General features: G+C 47.8%; 1 protein-coding gene across 3 annotated transcripts in view; it reads right to left on the bottom strand.

The window, feature by feature from the left end:
* PLEKHG4B (pleckstrin homology and RhoGEF domain containing G4B) overlaps nt 1-20,924 on the bottom strand; it is a 103,419-nt gene that overhangs the window by 42,565 nt on the left and 39,930 nt on the right. For all 3 annotated transcript variants that reach the window (XR_010112090.1, XR_010112091.1, XM_063604077.1), the window contains exons 3-6: nt 9,030-10,263; nt 6,279-6,488; nt 6,032-6,155; nt 4,608-4,701 (exon numbers count right to left, since the gene is read on the bottom strand). Coding sequence is in view for 1 of the 3 variants with exons in the window: in XM_063604077.1 (XP_063460147.1) it covers nt 4,608-4,701; nt 6,032-6,155; nt 6,279-6,488; nt 9,030-10,263 (1,662 nt within the window). In the remaining 2 variants the exon portion in view is untranslated. The remainder of the gene's footprint in view (nt 1-4,607; nt 4,702-6,031; nt 6,156-6,278; nt 6,489-9,029; nt 10,264-20,924) is intronic.

The raw sequence follows: 20,924 nt of genomic DNA, 5'->3' as shown, positions 1-20,924 counted from the left end.
TCTGTCATCCATACTGGAGTGCAGTGGCATGATCATGGCTCACTGCAGCCTTGACCTCCTGGGCTCAAGCAATCCTCCCACCTCAGACCCTTAAGTAGCTAGGACTACAAACATGCACCACCATGCTCAGCTAATTTTTTTTTTCATAGAGACAGAGTCTTACTATATTGCCCAGGCTGGTCCTGAACTCCTGGGATCAAGCAATCCTCCTGCCTCAGCCTCCCAAAGTGCTGGGATTACAGGAATGAGCTACCACATCTGTCTGGTAGTCTTTTGATGCACATTTTTTAATTTTTGAAAAGTCTGATTTGTCTATTTTTTCTTTTGTTGCTGGTGCCTCTGATGTTATATCTAATAAATAATTGCCAAATCCAATGTTGGAAAGCTTTTGCCCTATGTTGTCTTCTAAACGTTTTATAGTTTTAGGTCTTACAATTAGGTTTTTGATCCATTTGAGTTAATTTTTTATATAGTGTTTAGGTAAGAATCTAAGTTCATTCTTTTGCATGTGAATATCTAGTTTTTTAAGCACCATTTGTTAAAAAAGACTGTCCTTTCTCCATTGAATGGTCTTGGTACCCTTTTCAAAAATCATTTATGTATATGATTGTTAGTTTCATGGCTTTCTACTCTATTCCATTGTTCTATACGTCTGTTTTTATGCCAGTGCCATACTTTCTTGATTACTGTTGCTTTGTTAAGTTTTGAAATCAGAAACTGTGAGTCCTCCAGCTTTGTTTTTATTTTTTACAATTGTTTTGGCTATGTGGAGTCCTTTGAGATTCCCTATGAATTTCAGGATAGGTTTTCCTATTTCGGCAAGAAACAACAGTTTAATTTTGATAGGGATTGCACTGAATCTATACATCACTTTGTGTAGTATTGATATTTCAATACAATATTAAGTCTTCCAATCCTTGAACATGAGATATCTTTCTATTTATGTCTTCTTTAATTTCTTTCAGCTGTCTTGTAGTTTTCAGTGAAAAAGTCTTTCACTTCTTTGGTTAATTCCTAAGTACTTCATTCTTTTTGATGCTATTGTAAATGAACTGTTTTCTTAATTTCCTTTTCAGATTGCTCACTGTTAGCATAGAGAAGTGTGACTGATATTTGTGTGTTGACTTTGCATCCTGCTACTTTGCTCAATTAACTTATTGTTTTTTTTTGTTTTTTGTTTTTTTTTTTGTGGAATTGTTAGGGTTTTCTGCATATAAGATCACATCATATGGGAATAGAGATAATTTTACTTCTTCCTTTCCAGTTTGGATGCCTCTTCTCCCCGACCCCCACTTTTTCTTGTCCAATTGCTCTAGCTAGAACTTCCAGTAATATGTTGAATAGAAGTGGGCATTATTGCCTTGTTCCTGATTTTAGATGAGAAGATTTCAGTTTTTTTGCCATTGAGTATGATATTTGCTGTAGATTTTTCATATAACTTTTATTATGTTGAGGTAGTTTCCTTCTATTTCTAGTATATTGAGTGCTTTCATCATGAAAGATGTTGAATTTTGTCAAATGCTTTTTTTTTGGCATCAATTGAGATGATCATGTGTTTTTCCCCCTTCATTCTGTTTACACTGATCAGTTTTCATGTGTCAAACCATCCTTGCATTCCAGGAACAAACTGTACTTGGTCAGGGTGTATAATCCTTTCAGCCTGCTACTGAATTTGATTTGCTAGTATTTTGTTGATGATTTTGGCATCAACCTTCATAAGGGATATTGCTCTACAGTTTTCTTTACTTTTAGTGTCTTTGGCTGGCTTTAGTATCAGGGTAATGCTGGCATCATAGAATGAGTTAGGATGCATTTCCTACATGAATTTCTTTTGAAAAAGTCAATAAGGAACTTACATGCTTGTAAAAAGTTTTATGGAAACTGAGTTTTGGCACTTCACACTGTATCTACCTTGTTAGAGAAGCTAACTGAGCTTTAGAGCAACGCACTGTGAACCTTTTTTGGTGAACACTAACAATAAGCATATGTATTCTTTTTTCCACCCTGATGTCACTGCCTTAGGCTTGCTCAGCAGGTGTGGGCTCTTCCAGATTCCTCTTGTGCCCAGGTAACCTCTGGTCAGCTCTGTTTCCTCCCCTAGCATCTGTTCCTTGACTGTCATTTCTTTGTCTAGGTGAAGCACAGACCACTGCCCAGGTGCCCAACCAGGGACAGCTCATGCTCATGCTGTGGTGCAGGGCCTCATGTTCCTTTCTTGGAGGCCTTGAGAATCTCTCAGAACCTCTCTGATCAGTGCCTCCCCTGGCTCCAGGCCTCCCTGAGGCTTTCCTGACAGTGTCTGTGCACTGGGGACTCCTGTCTAGCCTAGCTGGTGCAACCCAACTCATGGCACTTCTTGTCTGGACCTCGGCCTGTGCTCTCTCCTCCCGGTGACTCCTTCCTGACCTCAGGGAGTCACCTCAGCCCCTTGTCCAGCCCAAGGTCCCTGTCACTTGCTCCCAGGCCAGCCAATTTCTGCTGGCCCAGCCACCCTGTCAGGCAGTTCTGGAGGATGCCACTGCAGGGCTCAATGTGAGTGGATCCCACTCTGTAAGGGGGGTCATGACTGAGCCTGTCTCCTCCAAGTCTCAGGTAGGACACTGAGATTTTCTAAGAAGAGCCACGTACTGCAAAAGTAAGAAGAAACCACAGGCGGGACTGACAGTGAGGAGGGGGACAAGAGGCAGGTTCACTCTAAGGCAAGGGGAGGCAGGCTCGATGCAAGGGGGAAAGTGTGGGGGAGAGAAGTGGTGGCAGCAGGGTGGAGAGAGAGGAGGGAGGACTGTGGGGTCAGGGGAGAGGAAGGGAGGGCCGCAGGGTCAGGGGAGAGAAGGGAGGACTGTGGGGGAGGAGAGGAGGGGGGAGATGAGGGAGGACTCCAGAGTTAGGGAAGAGGAAGGAGAACTGCAGGGTTGGGGGAGAGGAGGGAGGACTCTGGGGGAGGAGAGGAGGGAGGACTGCAGGGGAAAGAGGAGGGAGGACTTTAGGTTGGGGAAGAGGAAGGAGGGCCACAGTGGGGATAGGAGGGAGGACTGTGTGGAGGGGAGGAGAGAGGATCGCAGGGGTGAAGAGGAGAGATGGCTGCAGGGTTAGGGAAGAGGAGGGAGGACCATAGTGGGGAGAGGAGGGAGGGCTACAGTTTGTGAGAGAGGAGGAACCACCATGGGGGTGGAGAGGAGGGAGGACCATGGAGGAGGAGAGGATGGAGGACCATAGTGGGGAGGAGGGAGGGTCACAGGGTGTAGGAAAGGAGGGAGGGGGGCAGGGTGGGAGAAGAGGAACGACTGTGGGGGTGGAAAGGAGGGAGGACAGTGGAGGGGGAGAAAAAGAAGTACCATGGAAAGGAAGAGGAGGGAGGGCTGCAGAATGGGGGAGAGGAGGGAGGACCACAGGTTGGGAGAGAGGAGGGAGGACTGCAAGTAGGGAGAGGAGGGAGGACTCCAAGTGGGGAGAGGAGTGAGGACCATGGAGGGGGAGAGGAGGGAGGACCATGGAAGGGGAGTGGAAGGAGGACTCCATGGTGGGGTGAGCTCTGCCAGTGCTGTCCCTGACTGACGTCTTTCCTGGCACAACCTGCCACCTGGTGTCCCTAAACTTGAGATTCCTCAGTGAGTATAGGAGCCTCTGCCTCCGTCTTCAGCAGGGACAGCAAGGGCGAAATGGGTTTAGCTTCGTGGAGTGCAGGTGGGGCATGGGAGAGGGCACCCTGGGTCTGTCCCCATCCCCTCCCTGTCCCTGTCCCTGGACCCCCGTCCCTGGTCTCTCCCCATCTCTGAGCTTCCATCTGCCCCTGCTCAGGCAGCAGCATCTTCCCATCCCCAGTGCTTCCCATCTCTGGATGTTGCTTATGGTTCAGTGCAGGGCCCCTAGGCCACACACAGTGGCTCATGCCTGTGAGCCCAGCACTCTGGGAGGCTGAGGTGGGTGCGCTTGAGTCCAGGAGTTCAAGACCAGCCTAGGCAATGTGGCAAAACCCCATCTCTAGTAAACATACAAAAAATTAGCCAGGCATGGTGGCATGCGCCTGTAGTCCTAGCTACTCTGGAGGCTGAGGCAGTAGCATGGCTTGAGCCTGGGAATTCGAGGCTGCAGGGACCTGTGGCAATGGCATTGACCCTGTCTGGGGCTGCCAGGTTCGTCCCCACCCTGGTTCGTCCTTGCAGTGAGCTATGGCTGCCCCTTCCTGCCTCTGTCCTTTGTCTGAAGGGTGATGCTGTGCCCTCCATCCTGACAGAGGGGCATAGCGGGGGCAGCTGCACTGGGCAGGGATGGGGCTGCGCTGCCCTCCTGGGACAGGTGCCCACCACCTGGGCCTGGCTGGCTTTGCATTTTAGGTTTGCAGTTGCCCTGAGCATGAAGCTTCCCCAAGTCCCCAGTGGATGGGCCAAGCCCACCTTCCCCAGTGTCTGTGCCTGGCCCCGGAGAGCAAGAGCTGGACTCACTGGGAAGACCCCAAGAAGGAGGTGGCTCTGCACAGGGGCCCCCATCTCGAATCTTCACACTAAGCCTGTGGACTGGCTACTCCAGAACCACGATGCGGGCAGCCCCAGCAACATACGGCCCTGCGATGCTCTGCACACCCAAGGGACAGGACAACCTTGCCGTACCTGCAATCCTGAGAGGGCCTGGGAGACGGCAGGGGCAGCTGGACTCCTGCGTGCATCCACCAGGACAACCAGCCCCAGGTCCCGGACCTCCTTCCTGGGGAGGGAAAGACAGCCCATCTTAACCACTGAAGGTTAAATCTCTTACAAGAACGAGTTTCTCCACCTCTGAGGCTAGTTGTTACTGGTTTCCTTTCAGCTCTAGAAGTTAGGGGTTCTCTATACACATCAACCTTCCACTTCCCGAAGGTGCAGGCCCATCGGCTGGAGGCACTGACGTTGTTCCTCTCGTGGAACCTGCTACTGATGTCAGACAGTGTCTCTGGGCACATGGGGCTGGGGCTACTTTCTCCTAAACACCCACCAATGCTCCTGGATGGACGAAATGGGCCCTGCTCCATCAAGGGAGCAAGGACTTCAGGGCCTTCTTGCCCTCATTTATTTGGGCTTTAACGTAAGCACAGAAGGTGATTCTGATGGGATGTGGATGGCCTGTTCCCAAGATGGAAGCTTGAGATCAGTCAGGAGGGTCCTTACTTATCCAGAGCCAAGCTAAGACTGTTAGAACATCTTTTAAAACTAAAAATACCATCATGTGGTTTTGAAAACTCCAATTTAAAAGCTTTGTCTCTGTGATTGTGATTAGAAACTTCAGTTCAAAATTTAATAGGAGAGAATGGTAGGTGGGGTGAGTTGATATATTCATTTCAGAAAATTTTAGTGTTCAGCTGGTCTGAAGGTAGTGAGTTATCTCATTTGATTGTTCACACACATTACAGATCAAACACCTTATTCTATTCTTTCCCCCTTCTCACTACTACACTTGACTAGTCTTAAAAAATATATAGCCTGGCGAGGCTGAGGCGGGAGGAGGATCGCTTTAGCCCAGGAGATTGAGGATACAGTGAGCTGTGATTGCACCACTGTGCTCTAGCCTGGGCGACAGAGCAAGACCCTGTCTCAAAAAAAAAAAAAATTTGTGTGTGTGTGTGTGTGTTCTTTGAGAAACTTCTTTAGCTCTAACTCCAGGATTAACTGACATTCTAATTAAGTTGTGTGTCTGGACACTGATCTTACAGCACTCTTGTGAGCCAAGGACATAAGAGAACCCTGACTCAAAGCCGGCAGAAGCTGCACATCACACGGATGGCTGAATCCTGGTCCAAAGAGTGAGTGTGCCCTGTCTGCCCCGTAGCCAGGTGTGTTTAATTGTGGGTGTCACTGGGAAGGATGTGTACAGAAGGCAAGAAATGGTGTGTAGAAATCAAGGCTGGAAGCACATGGGTGCTGACTGCTCTGAAAGATGAGGTTAGGAGAGGCAGAGTCTGGCCATGGAAGCTGGCACCTCCCCGTGCCCCCCACTTTGCCACACACATGCAGCTGGGGTCCCATGGGTCTGCAGGGTGGGGCCTTGCCCCCCGTCCCACCTGGGGATGCTATGGAAGTACAGCAGCAGGCGGGTCAGCTCAGCACAGGACGAGTGTTCCCTGGTCCAGAGCAGGCTCCTGGTGCGGACCTGCACCACTGCTCTGCCATGACGGTCTCGGGTCCCTGCAGAGACAGAGACAGGGCAGCTGCCAAGGGCTTCACTCCTACAAGGTGGTGAGCTGGGTCTGTGCTGTCGGCTTAGATGTCAGATCCGCCCTGACAGGAGAGCCTGGCATGTGCTCTCACCTGGGAGGGTGACGACCCCAGACTGCAGCAGCTCCTGACTGACGTCCAGCACCTGCTTGGGCACCTGGCTGGGGAAGTCTCCTGTGCCGGGTGGCCACCCTTCTTGCTCGGGGTGTGGCTGCTGGGCAGGCACATCGGAAGGCCCGCTGGGGTTGTGGCAATGGAGGCTGCCGCCGTCTGTGCTGACACAGGCTGAGGATCCAAGAACGTCTGGACAAAGGAAAGAGGCTGTGTCAAAGATGAAGGTTTTCCTGCGCGTTGAAAGCAGCTGCTATGCTCAGCTTGCTATGAACCATGGGACAAAAACACGCATGAAAGTAGGGGGTTCCATGAAAAGTTGTCCCAGTTCACATGGGAAGTGAAAGCACGTCCCACTGCACAGGGCACGCGGCGTCATCACAGATACACGGTGTCATCACGGAGACGGAGTCTCCAGCTCACAGACATGCTCACTACCTGCAGACGCCTCAGGAGGAACAGGTCACCTCATCCCTACTCATCTGCTCAAAGTGCAGCATGCGTGACTGCATGTGGTGTGTGATTGCGCGTGCATGTGTGGTATGTGTAACTCTGGCACGTGTGACTGTGTGAGGCAGGTGACTGCGTGTGGTGTGTGACTGCGTAAATCTGGAGTGTGATCATGTGAGGCATATGACTGTGTGTGGTGTGACTGTGTGGTATTTGGAACTCTGGAGTGTGATCGTGGGAGGCATGTGTCTGCGTGTGGTGTGACTGTGTGTGTGATATGTGTAACTCTGGAGCATGTGATCGTGTGAAGCATGTGACTGGTGTGACTGTGCACGCGTGTATCGTGTGAGGCATGTGACTGTGTGTTGTGTGATTCTGTGTGCATGTGTGTCGTATGTGGAACTCGAGCATGTGATCATGTGAGGCATGTGACTGTGTGTGGTTGTTATGGCGTGTGTGTGACTGCGAGGGGTGCTGCAAGATTGTGTGTGTCTTTTCTGCCCAGTACAACAGGGAAGAAAATCAATACAAAGGAAAGGTGAGGGGCTGGAAACCACGGGGAGGGGTTAGGACTTCTTTTCACTTTAGCTGAATTGCAGTGAGGTGACAGAATACTCTCAGGTAGTGTTGCCTCCAAGTGAGTACTTCTGTTACAAAGCTCTTTCTGCGGTAGGACCTGTGTGTGTGCGGCACTCTCTGGGACCTGTCAGAAGTTCCAGGCACAGCAGCCTAACTTTGAAGGCGAAAGGCTCTCATGAGGTGGCTGGAATGGGCTGGGCCACACTTCTGTTTCCAAGGGCTGTGGTGCCATTGCCTCCGAGCCCCTGGTCAGGCCAGGCAGGTAGGAGGGGTTGGCAGGCCAGGCGTGGCTGTCTCCAGGCACTGCGGCGGGGGGGGGCCCACGGAGAGGAGGGCTCAGCCCGTCACTTTCCCCAGGTTGGGTGGCCCTACTTGCTGGAGCCTACATCAGTATGTTCACATTTTTTCCTTCTTTCCAAAATCATTGGTTGTGTTACTCACAGGATATTTCTTTACTCAAAAAAAAAGAAAAAAAAATTGAAATATTTAAGAAATATGTTGTCATTATTTTCTTACTTTATGTCTTGCAAACTTAGTCTTTTAAATCATCACATTTTCTCTCCTAACCCTTGGAAACTGTGAATGTGGCCTCCAGTTGGAAACTGAGTCTACGGATCTGGATGTGAGGTTGTCCTGGGTTTAGAGGGGCCCCGAATCCAGCGATGGGTGCCCAAGAGCAAGGAGAGGGAGATTCGAGTCAGAGAAGCACTGGGGAGGAGGCCACGGAGGACGGTTAGAGGGCTGCAGCCACAGCCCGGGACACCTGGAGCCCCAGAAGCTGGAAGAGGCGGGATGGGTGCCCCCGGTCCTCGGAGGGGAACACACTCTGCCCACAGCTTGATGTTGGACTTGTGGTCTCCAGAATGTGAGCGCCAATATGAACATGGAGACAGGCTTCTTGTGGATCAAGTGACCAAACAAAACTGTGACAGGGTGGGAGGGGGACAGTGCAGGGGGAGGTTGTGGGGTGTGCAGGAGAGGGGGTGGGGTATGCAGGGAAGGGGGTGGGGTGTGCAGGGGAGGGGATGGGGGTGTGCAGGGGAGGAGGTGGGGGTGTGCGGGGAGGGGGTGGGGGTGTGCAGGGGAGGTTGTGGGGTGTGCAGGGGGAGGTTGTGGGGTGTGCAGGGGAGGGGGTGGGGTATGCAGGGGAGTGGGTGGGGGTGTGCAGGGGAGGGGGCGGGGTGTGCAGGGGAGGGGGTGGGGTGTGCAGGGGAGGTTGGGTGTGCAGGGGAGGGGGTGGGGGTGTGCAGGGGAGTGGGTGGGGTGTGCAGCGGAAGGGGTGGGGGTGTGCAGGGGAGAGGGTGGGGGTGTGCAGGGGAGGTTGGGTGTGCAGGGGAGGTTGTGGGGTGTGCAGGGGAGGGGGTGGGGATGTGCAGGGGGAGGTTGTGAGGTGTGCAGGGGAGGCGGTGGGGGTGTGCAGGGGAGGTTGTGGGGTGTGCAGGGGAGGTTGTGGGGTATGCAGGGGAGGTTGTCGGGGTGTGCAGGGGAGGTTGTCGGGGTGTGCAGGGGGAGGTTGTGGGGGTGTGTAGGGAAGGGGGTGGGGTGTGCAGGGGGAGATTGTGGGATGTGTAGGGGAGGGGGTGGGGGTGTGCAGGGGAGGTTGTGGAGGTGTGCAGGGTAGAGGGTGGGGGTGTGCAGGGGAGCGGTGGGGGTGTGCAGGGGAGGTTGTGGGGGTGCGCAGGGGAGGGCGTGGGGAGCATTTACCTTCCTCTTTGGTGCAGCCGGGACCCTCTACTGGGACACAGTTTGGGGTCCCCACAGCTTGTCCTCCTAGGTGGCCCCCAGGCCTGGAGCCTGCTGAGTGGTGGGAGGTGTGGCAGGCTGCAGCCTGGGCCCCTCTGGAGCTTCTGGGTGCCCTTTCCCAGGACCGAGATCTCCTGGGAAGGGTCCGCCCTGCAGCTCCTGGACCTGTCTGGCTGGGTGTGTGCCTCTCCTTCTCTAGACTTGGGGTCTGTTGGGGGTCTCCCCGGGGGCCGGAGGTTTCCTCCTGGGTCCCACTGGCTGCTGCCCCAGTCCCCAGGTCCCTGCTGGCTCCAGCCAGGGAGCTGCAGGTCAGGTCCCCGAGGGCCTCCTCAGAGCTGCCCAGGGGCATGGGGTTCCGCAAGGCCTCCATGTACGACTCCCTGAACCAGCGTCTAGGCTGCACACAAGCGGGGTCCCCCGGCGGCCGCCTCCTGCTGCTCGGGATGCCCAGGTCTGTGTGGAAGGTGAGGGCCTTGGGTCCGTCCTCCTGGTCCATGGGGTCCGGCCTCTCCCCTGACCCCCCACAGTTCTCAGGGGGCATCCGTGGGCCCTGCTCTGAGGGGCTGACCTTTTCGAAGTCCCTGTCTGAGCTTCCAGACAGGGTCCTGGGGCTTCCCAGCTCGGCTCTTTCTGGATAAGGAAGGTGCCTGAGCTGGTCGCTGCCCGTACGCCCTCGGCAGCAGGGTGAGGTCAGGGTGTCGGGGCAAGAGGTGCTTCCCTGGAAATGGGGGCCTGCTGTGGCTTGGGTGGGGACTGGGGCCTCTGAGGGGCTGCTGGGCAGCCGCTCAGGACCTGTGCAGCTGGAGTAGCTCTGCAGGATGGCTCTAGGGCTGGGGACAAAGACAGGGTCAGTGACGTCGCTCCACGGGGCTCGGTGGACGGCCAAGCCTGAGGTCAGCAAGCAGGTTTGCAGGGGGACATGGCGCCGCTCCCGGTTCACCCACTCCAGGAATGCCCCCGTGAAGACACAGCCATACATGGCCTCAGGGACGGTGACTTCCTCTGTGCCTCTTCCCAGCCGGGACAGGCATTTCAAGACCAGTCTAGCTGACTGCTTCCCCGCCGACGTGACCTGCAGGTAGAAGTCCCCGGGCTGGAGCCTGACTCCGTGCAGGGACGCCAGCTGCACCACCACCTTCTCATGGGCGCACAGCGGCCAGCCTGGGTGCAGGAAGACCAGACCCCTGTACCTGGCCTGAGACAAGAGAGGAGGGAGGTTAGTGGTGGGCACGGCCATGGCCTGGGCCCCTCCGTGCCCTGGGTCTCCACCCCCCAGGGGAAGGTCAGTGACTGAGCTCCCACAAGGAAGGGGTCTCACGGGGGCTGGGGTGTCCTGTCCCTTGGAACATAAAGCAGGTCATTAGGACTAGAAAAGACGGGCTGCTCTTTGGTTCAGGGGTCAGTTAAAAAAGCAATTGTATAGCTCTTCCTGGAGGCTGGGGGTAGGTGGGCAGGACAGGGGAGAGGAGGCCGCTCGAGGGCCACAGCCACAGCCCACCAGGCGCTCCGAAGGGTGAGTTGTCCCTCAGAGTGGTCCCAGCCTGGGCAAGGGGCCGGGCATCCACACTTGCCCCTGCCAGCCCTGGTCAGGGCCACCCTATGGGGGGCTCCCTCCTCTGCACTCCCAGTGCTCCCTGTGGCTCCCGGCTGCTGCAGGCGCTACCTCGGCCTCCTCAGCGAGGGGTGCGGGTGCCGGGATGCTGGTGAATTTCACTTCAGTATTTTCTCTGTTCCCTTTAAATAGTTGAGATCCCACTCCATTTACAATTGTGTACTTTAACTATTTTCACCCAATGTGATTTCATTAGCATTTCCTGTGCTATTAGAAACTGCACACAGATCACTTAACTGTTGAGTGTTTATTTTCCCCAAATGTTGCTCTGACAAACTAAAATACAGTAAACATCTTGGGGCCTAGAGCCCCGCCTGGGTTTCAGTTGCTTCTGCAGAATCTTACACCAAGTTCAAGTTCAACCCACCCACCGATCATGTTTTGCACTGGTAACAAACATGCCTTAGGTGTTGGTGCCTTTTCTCAAGCACGAGGCCCATTCTCAGCTCAGCTTTACTATGCTGGCCTCAGGGACTCAGATGGAAGTCACAACCCCAGCTTTCCAGAATGGCAATAAAAATGCGCTAAAAACTTAAAAGGGCATTTGCCACTGAAAGAGACACATATGCAGATGGTGAAAGGTTATTCTCAAAAGCCTTTTTCTAATCATTTTCACCTTACTGGGCTTGAACTCCCGGAATGTAAAATCGAGTATGAGCATCCCTAGGTGGCTGAGGGAAGTGAAAACAAGTTCCTCAACTTTTATCAGAATTTAAGCTCGAACTCCACGCAAGGGGAGGATATACTGAACAGGAGGCATAAAACGGAACTATCATTGATATGGCAAATTTGACTTAAAGAATGTAAAGTTACACCCTCATTTCAGAAAATAACCTGAACAGATGAAAGTAATGTAATGCAGAAAACTAGAAAATATTCATCTATTTCAGAGGGAAGAAATTAGCTGCCGGTGGGAGGCGGGTCCCAGGGTCTTCTGTGGGCCACTGGCAAATCCAAGTGGTCATTTAATCGTCTGATGTCAGGGTGGGCCCTGGAGCTGCTCCACTCCAGACCCACAGTCCATACAGACATTGGCCCACCCAGTTTTCAGAAACGTCTGCGCGTGTTCCTCACACCGGTGAGCAAGCCGTTCAAGAAGCGGCTCCTTGACACCCTCCCCAGACGCTGCGAGGCAGCCTGAGGAGCTGTGTCCTGGGCTGGATGCCTGGTGGGGCCACCTCCATCCCCTCCACAGGTTTCACCCCAGAAGAGACAAGTACCTGCCGGTCCATAAGGGCCTCCCCGAGCCTGGCCCCCAGAGTCCGTCCCCGATCCTATTGCCCAGCACAGCCATATTGGTGCCCAGGGCATGTTCCTGTGAAGTGGTGATTTGACGTAAAATGCACAAGTGACTGTTGAAAAAATCGTTGTGACTTGTCCTTGTAATCACACCACCAGACTTTTTCCAGAAAACAGAAATGGGAGGGTGTTGGAGCCTTTCATGCCTTTTGCCCTCCCACAGGGGTCTGCAGGTCTCTACATATCAAATATTTGATGAGACAAAACCTATTTCCAAACCCTATTTCCAATATGCGTAGAGTTTCTTCACTGTAGAAGGGAACTGGTCCGGGTTAAGGCAGTGGCACAGCCCAGAGCAGGAGGGAAGTCAGAGACTGTGGGGAGGAGGGAGGGTGTGTGTGTGTGTGTGTGTGTGTGTGTGTGTGTGTAAACAGATATAATGTGAAGTTCACCAGCATAACTATGTTTACGGGGTACAGTTCAGTGGCATTAAGTACATTCACACGGTTATGTAACCATCACCACCATCTCCAGAACTTTCCATCTTCCCAAACTGAAACGGTGAACCCATTAAACACCAGCTCACCATTCCCCTGCCCCTGAGCCCCTGGTACCCACCATTCCACTTCCTGTCTTGATGAATTTGACTACTTCATACAAGTGGAATCATCCAACATTTGTCCTTCCAGTACTGGCTCCTATCCATTGGCACAGTATCCTCAAGGTCTATCCATGCCACATGTGGCACGTGTTGGAACTGCACTCCTTTTGAGGGTTGCATAATCTTCCATTGCGTGTACATACTATATTTTGCTATCCATTCATCCATCCACAGGGTTGCATAATATTCCATTATGTGTATAGACTACATTTTGTTCATCCATCCATGAACACTGGGGTTGTTTCCACCTTTTGTCTGCTGTGAATAATGCTGCTATCAACATGGGTATACAAATATCTGTTTAAATCCCTGATTTCAATTCTTTTGGGTAGGTGCCCAGAAGTGGAACTGCTGGATCATAGGGTGATTCTGTGTTCACTCTTTTGAAGAACTGTTTCCACAGCAGCTGCACCATTTTACGTCATCACCAACCACGCACGAGGACCCCAATTTCTCCACATCGTTGCAAGCACTTGTTTCCCAGTGGTGTTTTTCCTTTCATAGTGTTTTCCTATTAATGGTGTTTTCCTTTAATGGTGTTTTTCCTTTAAAAGCTATCAAAATGGGTGGGAGGTGGTATCTAATTGAGGTTTTGATTTGTGTTTCCCTCCTGATTAATGATGTTGTGCATCTCTTCATGTGCTTATTGGACACTTGTATATTTTCTTTGGAGAAATACCTGTTCAGTCTTCTATCCATTTTTGATTTGCGTTATTTTTGTTGTTGAGCTTTTGGAGTTTTTCATTCATTCTGGATATTAATCCCTTATGAGATACACAATGTGCAAATATTTCCCTCATTTTGAGGGCTGCTTTTATACTGTATCAATAAGGCCCTTTTTATGCAATAGTACCCTTTTAAAACATTGGATGAAGCCTATTTTTCACTTTTGATGGTTGTGCTTTTGGTGTCATATCTAAAAAATCTTTGCCAAATTGGATGTCATGAAGCTTTTCGTCTATGTTTTATTCTAAGAGTTTTATAATTTTAGTTTTGACATTTAGGTCTTTGATCCATTTTGAGTGAGTTTTTGTAAATGGGGTTTAGGTAAGGGTCCTACTTCATTCTTTTGCATGTGGATATCCAGTTTTCTAAGCACCATTGATTGAAAAGACTGTCTTTTCCCCAGTGAATAGTCTTGGCACCCCTGTAGAACATCACTTAGCCATATACGTGAGGGTTCATTACTGGGCTCTCTATTCCACTCCACTGGTCTGTGTGTCTGTTTTTATGCCAGTGTCACACTGCTTTGATTACTGTAGTTTTGTACTAAGTTTTAAAATCAGGAAGTGTGAGTCCTCCAACTTTTTAGCTCTTCTTCAAGATTGTTTTGGCTATTTGGGGGTCTCCTGAGATTCCACTTGAGTTTTAAGATGGGCTTTTCTATTTCTGCAAAAAACACCATTGAGACTTTAATAGGATTGCACGAATCTGTAGATCACTTTGGGTAGTACTGATATATATATATATAATTTTTTTTTTTTTTTTTTTGAGATGGAGTCTCGCTTTGTCGCCCAGGCTGGAGTGCAGTGACGTAATCTCGGCTCACTACAAGCTCTGCCTCCAGGGTTCATGCCATTCTCCTGCCTCAGCCTCTCCAGTAGCTGGGCCTACAGGTACCTGCCACCATGCCAGGCTAATTTTTTTGGATTTTCAGTAGAGACAGGGTTTCACTGTGTTAGCCAGGATGGTCTCGATCTGCTGACCTCATGATCCGCCACCTCGGCCTCCCAAAGTACTGGGATTGCAAGCGTGAGCCACCACACCCGGCCCATTTTACAATATTAAGTCTTCCAGTCCATGAACATGAGATATGTTTACAATTATTTACATCTTCTTTAATTTCTTTCAGCAATGTTTTGTATTTTCAGTGAACAAGTCTTTTACCTTTTTAGTTATATTTATTCCTAGGTATTTCATTCTTTTTAATACTATTATAAATCAAACTGTTTTTTTTTTTTTTGAGATGGAGTCTCGCTCTGTCAGCCAGGCTGGAGTGCAGTGGTGTGATCTCGGCTCACTGCAAGCTCCACCTCCTGGGTTCACGCCATTCTCCTGCCTCAGCCTCCCAGTAGCTGGGACTACAGGCGCCCGCCACCATGCCCAGCTAAGTTTTTGTATTTTTAGTAGAGATGGGGTTTCACCAAGTTAGTCAGGATGGTCTCGATCTCCTGACCTGGTGATCCGCCTGCCTTGGCCTCCCAAAGTGCTGGGATTATAGGCGTGAGCCACCGCGCCCGGCCACAAATTGTTATCTTAATCTTTGGGTTGCTCATTGTTAGTGTATGAGAAACACAACTGATTTGTGTTGATTTTGTATCCTCCAACTTTGATGAATTATTATTTCTAACAGGTTTTACTTTTCTTTTTTTTTTTTTTGAGACAGAGTCTCACTCTTTTGCCCAGGCTGGAGTGCAGTGGTACGATCTCAGCTGACTGCAACCTCCGCCTCCCAGGTTCGAGTGATTCTCGTGTCTCAGCCATCCAAGTAGCTCGGATTACAGGCACACGCCACCATACCCGGCTAATTTTTGTATTTTTAGTAGAGAGAAGGTTTCACCATGTTGGCTAGGCTGGTCTTGAACTCCTGACCTCAAGTGATCCACCTGCCTCAGCCTCCCAAAATGCTGGGATCACAGGCATGACCCACCATGCCTGGCCTTCATTTTTTTAAATTTCAATAGGTGTTTTGGAGAACAGGTGGTGTTTAGTTACACGAATAATTTCTTTAGTGGTGATTTCTGAGATTTTGGCGCACCCATCACAGTGGAGGGTGCACCCAATGTGTAGTCTTTTATCACTCACCTGCCTCCCACCCTTTCCCATGAATCCCCAAAGTCTATTGTATTATTCTTATGCCTTTGCATTCTCATAGCTTAGCTGCCACTTATGAATGAGAACATACAATGTCTGGTTTTCCATTCTTGGTTATTTCACTTAAAATAATGGTCTCTACTTCCATCCAGGTTGCTGCAAATGCCATTATTTTGTTCCTTTTTATGGCTGAGTAGTATTCCATCACACATATATATATATATATTCTATCATATATATATTCTATCTATATATATTCCATCATATATAGTCCATCTCATATATATATATTCCACCATATATATATATATTCCACTATATATGTGTGTGTGTGTGTGTGTGTGTGTGTGTGTGTGTGTCACATTTTCTTTATCCACTCGTTGATTGGTGGGCATTTGAGCTGGGTTCATATTTTTGCAGTTGCAAATTGTACTGCTATAAACATGTGTGTGCAAGTGTCTTTTTTGTATAATGACTTCTTTTACTCTGGGTAGATACCCAAGAGTAGGATTTGCTGGATTAAATGGTAGATCTACTTTTAGTTCTTTAAGGAATCTCCACACTGTTTTCCATGGTGGTTGTATTAGTTTACATTCCCACCAACTGTAAAAGTGTTCCCTCTTTACCACATCCATGCCAACATCTATTATTTTTTTATTTTTTCATTATGGCCATTCCTGCATGATAAGGTGGTATCACATTGTGGTTCTGATGTGTATTTCCCTGATAATTAGTGATGTTGAACATTTTTCATATATTTGTTGGTCATCTGTATATCTTCTTTTGAGAATTGTCTATTCATGTCCTTAGCCCACTTTTTGATGGGATTGTTTTTTTTTTCTTGCTGATTTGTTTGAGTTTCTTGTAGATTCTGGATATTAGTCAGATGAGAAAAAAATAAAGTGCATCCAAATCAGTACAGAGGAAGTCGAACTGTCGTTTTTGGTTGATGATATGGTCATATACCTAGAAAACTCTAAAGATTCCTCCAAAAAGCTCCATGAACTGGCAAATGAATTCAGCAAAGTTTCAGGATACAAAATTAATGTACACAAATCAGTAGCTCTACTATACACTAACAATGACAAAGCTGAGAATCGAATTAAGAACTCAACCCCTTTTATAATAGCTGCAAAAAATTAAAATAATTAGGAATATACCTAACCAAGGAGGTGAAAGACCTCTACAAGGAAAACTAGAAAACACCGCTGAAAGAAATCATAGATGACACAAACAAATGGAAACACATCCCATGTTCATGAATGGGTAGAATCAATACTGTGAAATGACCAAACTGCCAAAAGCAATTTACAAATTCAATGCAATTCCCATCAAAATACCACCATCATTACTGACAGAAGTAAAAAAAACAATCCTACATTCATATGGAACCAAAAAAGACCCCACACAGCCAAAGCAAGACTAAGCAAAAAGAACAAATCTGGAGGCATCACATCACCCAACTTCAAACTATACTATAAGGCCAGAATCACCAAAACAGCATGGTGCTGGTATAAAAATAGGTGTATAAACCAATGGAACAGAATAGAGAACCCAGAAATACACCCAAATATTTACAGCTAACTGATCTTCCTCAAAGCAAACAAAAACATAAAGTGGGGAAAGGACACCCTATTCAACAGATAGTGCTGGGATAATCGGCTAGCCACATGTAGAAGAACAAAATCAGATCCTCATCTCTCACCTTATACAAAAATCAACTCAAGATGGATTAAAGACTTAAATCTAAGACCAGAAACCATAAACATTCTAAAAGATAATATCAGAAAAAACCCTTTTAGACATTGGCTTAGGCAAAAACTTCATGACCAAGAACCCAAAAGCAAATGCAACAAAAACAAAGATAAATAGATGGGACTTTATTAAAGTAAAAAGCTTCTGCACAACAAAAGAAATAATCAGCAAACGGATGACCCACAGAGTGGGAGAAAATCTTTGCAATCTATACATCCAACAAAGGACTAACAGCTAAAGTTTTTATAAAATCTTTAGGGTTTTCCAAATACAAGATCATGTCATCTACAAACGGATAATTTTGCTTCTTAATTTCCAGTTTGGATGCCTTTCACTTGTTTTTCTCCTTGCATTAACTCCTCTAGGAAGAACTTCAAATACCATGTTGAACAGAAGTGGTGAAAGTGCGTATCCTTGTCTTGTTCCTGGTATCAGAGGAAAAGCTTTCAGTCTCCCACCGAGGACGATATTGTTTGTGGATTTTACATATATGGCTTTTATTATGTTGAGATAGTTTCCTTTTATTCCTAGGGTATTTTGTTTTTATCATGAAAGAGTGTTAATTTTGTCAAATGCTTTTTTCTGCATCAATTGAGATGATCAGAAGAAGCTTCTTCCATTTATGCAGCCAACAGACACATGAAACTATGCTCATCATCACTGGTCATCAGAGAAATGCTAATCAAAACCACAATGAGATACCATCTCACACCAGTTAGAATGGCAATCATTAAAAAGTCAGGAAACAACAGGTGCTGGAGAAGATGTGGAGAAACAGGAACACTTTTACACTGTTGGTGGGAGTGTAAATTAGTTCAACCATCATGGAAGACAGTGTGGCAATTCCTCAAGGATCTAGAACTACAAATACCATTTGACCCAGTGATCCCATTACTGGGTATATACCCAAAGGATTATAAATCATGCTACTATAAAGACACATGCACACGTATGTTTACTGCGGCACTATTCACAACAGCAAATACTTGGAACCAACCCAAATGTCTGTCAATGACAGACTTGATTAAGAAAATGTGGCACATATACACCATGGAATACTATGTAGCCATAAAAAAAAAGCATGAGTTCATGTCCTTTGCAGGGATATGGATGAAGCTGGAAACCATCATTCTCAGCAAACTATCACAAAGACAGAAAACCAAACACCGCATGTTCCCTGTCACAGGTGGGAATTGAACAATGAGAACACTTGGACACAGGGCAGAGAACATCACACACCAGGGCCTGTTGGGGGCTGGGGTTCTGGGGGAGGGATAGCATTAGGAGAAATACTTAATGTAAATGACGAGTTGATGGGTGCAGCAAACTAACATGGCACATGTATACTTATGTAACAAACCTGCACGTTGTGCACATGTACCCTAGAATTTAAAGTAAAAAAAAAAAAAAAGGAAGCAGCTTCTTCAAGGGGAACTTGCAGAGGGGTGGGGCATCAGCTGTGATTTCATAATAATGTACATGACACGAACAGCTGAACTATGACAAGACTATTCCAAGTGGAATGTACATCAAGGCTTTGAAAAGGAAACAAATAGAGAAAGAACACCATTCTTCTTTGCCTCAATACAATTCACAATTCTGTGATTCTCCTTGGCCAAACTAGCCATGGTTTAGATTGTAAATCTTTTGGCTACCCTGGGATTGCTACCAAATTAGACCAGATGCTATAAATCTTGTAGTCATGTTCTGAATAGTTCCAGTCCTGAGAAAGCTGCAGATCACACAGGGTAAATCTTTCTCTCATTTTGATGTCTTCTCTAAGCGGTGCAGTCAAGTTGTTTCAACACAGTGTCAAGGAGAGTGTCAGAACCAGAGTTTTCTTATTTAAAATGAGGGCACTCGACTTCACTGTTTAAGTGCTGCAGCTCAGCTGCTAAAAATAAGCAGAGTCCCGCTTTATAATGAGCTTTCACAAAGCTGTCCAGGAGCCTGAAATTCCTGAGACAATTAACAGGTTTTGATCATAACAAAGGCATATCACGCCATGAATCTCAATATTCCTAAAAGTTCAGCTTCATTCTGGGCAATGGGACAGGTAACCTCCCAGGGCATGAGGGGGCGTTAAGGGATGAGCTTCCCTCTACTGTGGTATGAAACCAATTTACACTCCTTTTTTGGCTTAATATTAGTTATTACCATTTCCTTATGTATTTTTTAAATGCTAAATTGTAACATCTCTTCTGTAAATTATCTCTTCAAGTCTGCCAATTTTTCTATTGGCTCTTAGTGTTTCACTTATTTTTATAAGCCCTCAGCAAAGACATTGTAAAGAATAGCTTTTGTTTTGTGTGTTTTTTCTGCTGATGTTTTTGAATTGTAAATTTTCTAGATGTTTCTGCCATCAATTTCCTTCTCTTTGTGGTGTCACTCTTTGCTTCAGCCAAGTAAGTCTGTCTTTTTCTGATGAGAAAGCATGTTCCTTTCTCTCTCTCTCTCTCACTCTCTCTTCATATTCACTCTGACTCATCTGGATTTAATGTGGTCTTGGGTGGGAAAACCTATACAGACATTTTCCTGAGTGACCTATGAGCATGTGTGACTCTTAAGCACATTCTGGGTGAAGCCTGTCCTCTTGCCCACTGATTTTACTGCCTACTTTGCAACATTCTAAGTTGTACATTCCTTTGATGCCTCCAGCTGTGAGTGGTCAGGACTGGCAATTAGTTTGCTAAGGCAGGCAATGACAAAAAAAAAAAAAGGTCATACATACCCTAAATATTTTATTTTAGCTTTAAATACATTAATGCACATTCACCCACCACTATCTTGATGGGGGCTAGGGAAGGCTTATTTCCTCTTTGGGAGCTCTCCCTCAGTCCTAGGGAATACTTCGTAGCTCTCATTGACCCTTGTTGATGAAGAAAGCCAAGCTCTATGAAATATTTAAAGAGGCTTACTCTGAGCAAAATGTAAGTGACCACCACCTGGGGTACACCCTCAAGAGATCCTGAGAATGTGTGCCTGAGTTGGTCTAGTTACAGTTTGGTTTTATACATTTTAGGGAGACTGAAGTTACAGGCAAAGACATACATCAATACATGTAAGGTATATACTGGATTCGCCCAGAAAGGCAGGACATCTCAAATTTGGAGGGCAGGGGTGATGGACTCAGAATTTTTCTGATTGGCAGTTGGTTGGAAGAGGTAAGCTCTGCCTAAAGAACTGATGTCAGCAGAAAGAAACACTCCAGTTAAGATAAAGGGGGATAAAGCCAAGGTTCTTGTTCTGTAGATGAAGCTTCTAAGTAGCAGGCTTCAGTGAGAATGATGGCAAATGTCTCCTCTTGTACCTTAAAAGGTGTCAGACTCTTGGTTAAACCCCTCTCCCGGGTCAGGAGAAGACCTAGAAAGGGAAGGAGATTCTCTACAGAATGCAAATGTCCTCCACAAGAGACAATTTTGCAAGGCTGCTTCAGAATACGGCAAAGAAATCTATTTTGGAGTCAAATAATTTCATTTCCTCAGGGCCTGTTGTCATGTGACGCCACAGGTTCAGATTTGGTATCTTATTGCTATGGAATCTGTTTCGTCAGTCTTTTGGTCTCTATTTTAATACTAATGCTGGTCAGTTGTGCCTAAACTCCAAAGGCCTGTCCGACCCCTCCCTGTCACGGCCTGAACTCGTTCTTCCAGTTTCTTTGGGATCTCCTTGGCCAAGGGAGAGGGAGTCTGTTCAGTTGGTGGGGGACTTAGAATTTCATTTCTGGTTTACACTCTTTATGGTTATCCCAGTTGTGAGGAGGATTCTGGGAAGA

The sequence above is a fragment of the Pan paniscus genome, chromosome 4 (genome assembly GCF_029289425.2).
Source record: "Pan paniscus chromosome 4, NHGRI_mPanPan1-v2.0_pri, whole genome shotgun sequence".
NCBI lineage: Eukaryota > Metazoa > Chordata > Mammalia > Primates > Hominidae > Pan > Pan paniscus.
Note: the sequence above shows the minus strand (reverse complement) of the source record. Positions and strands in the feature narration are given on the sequence as shown.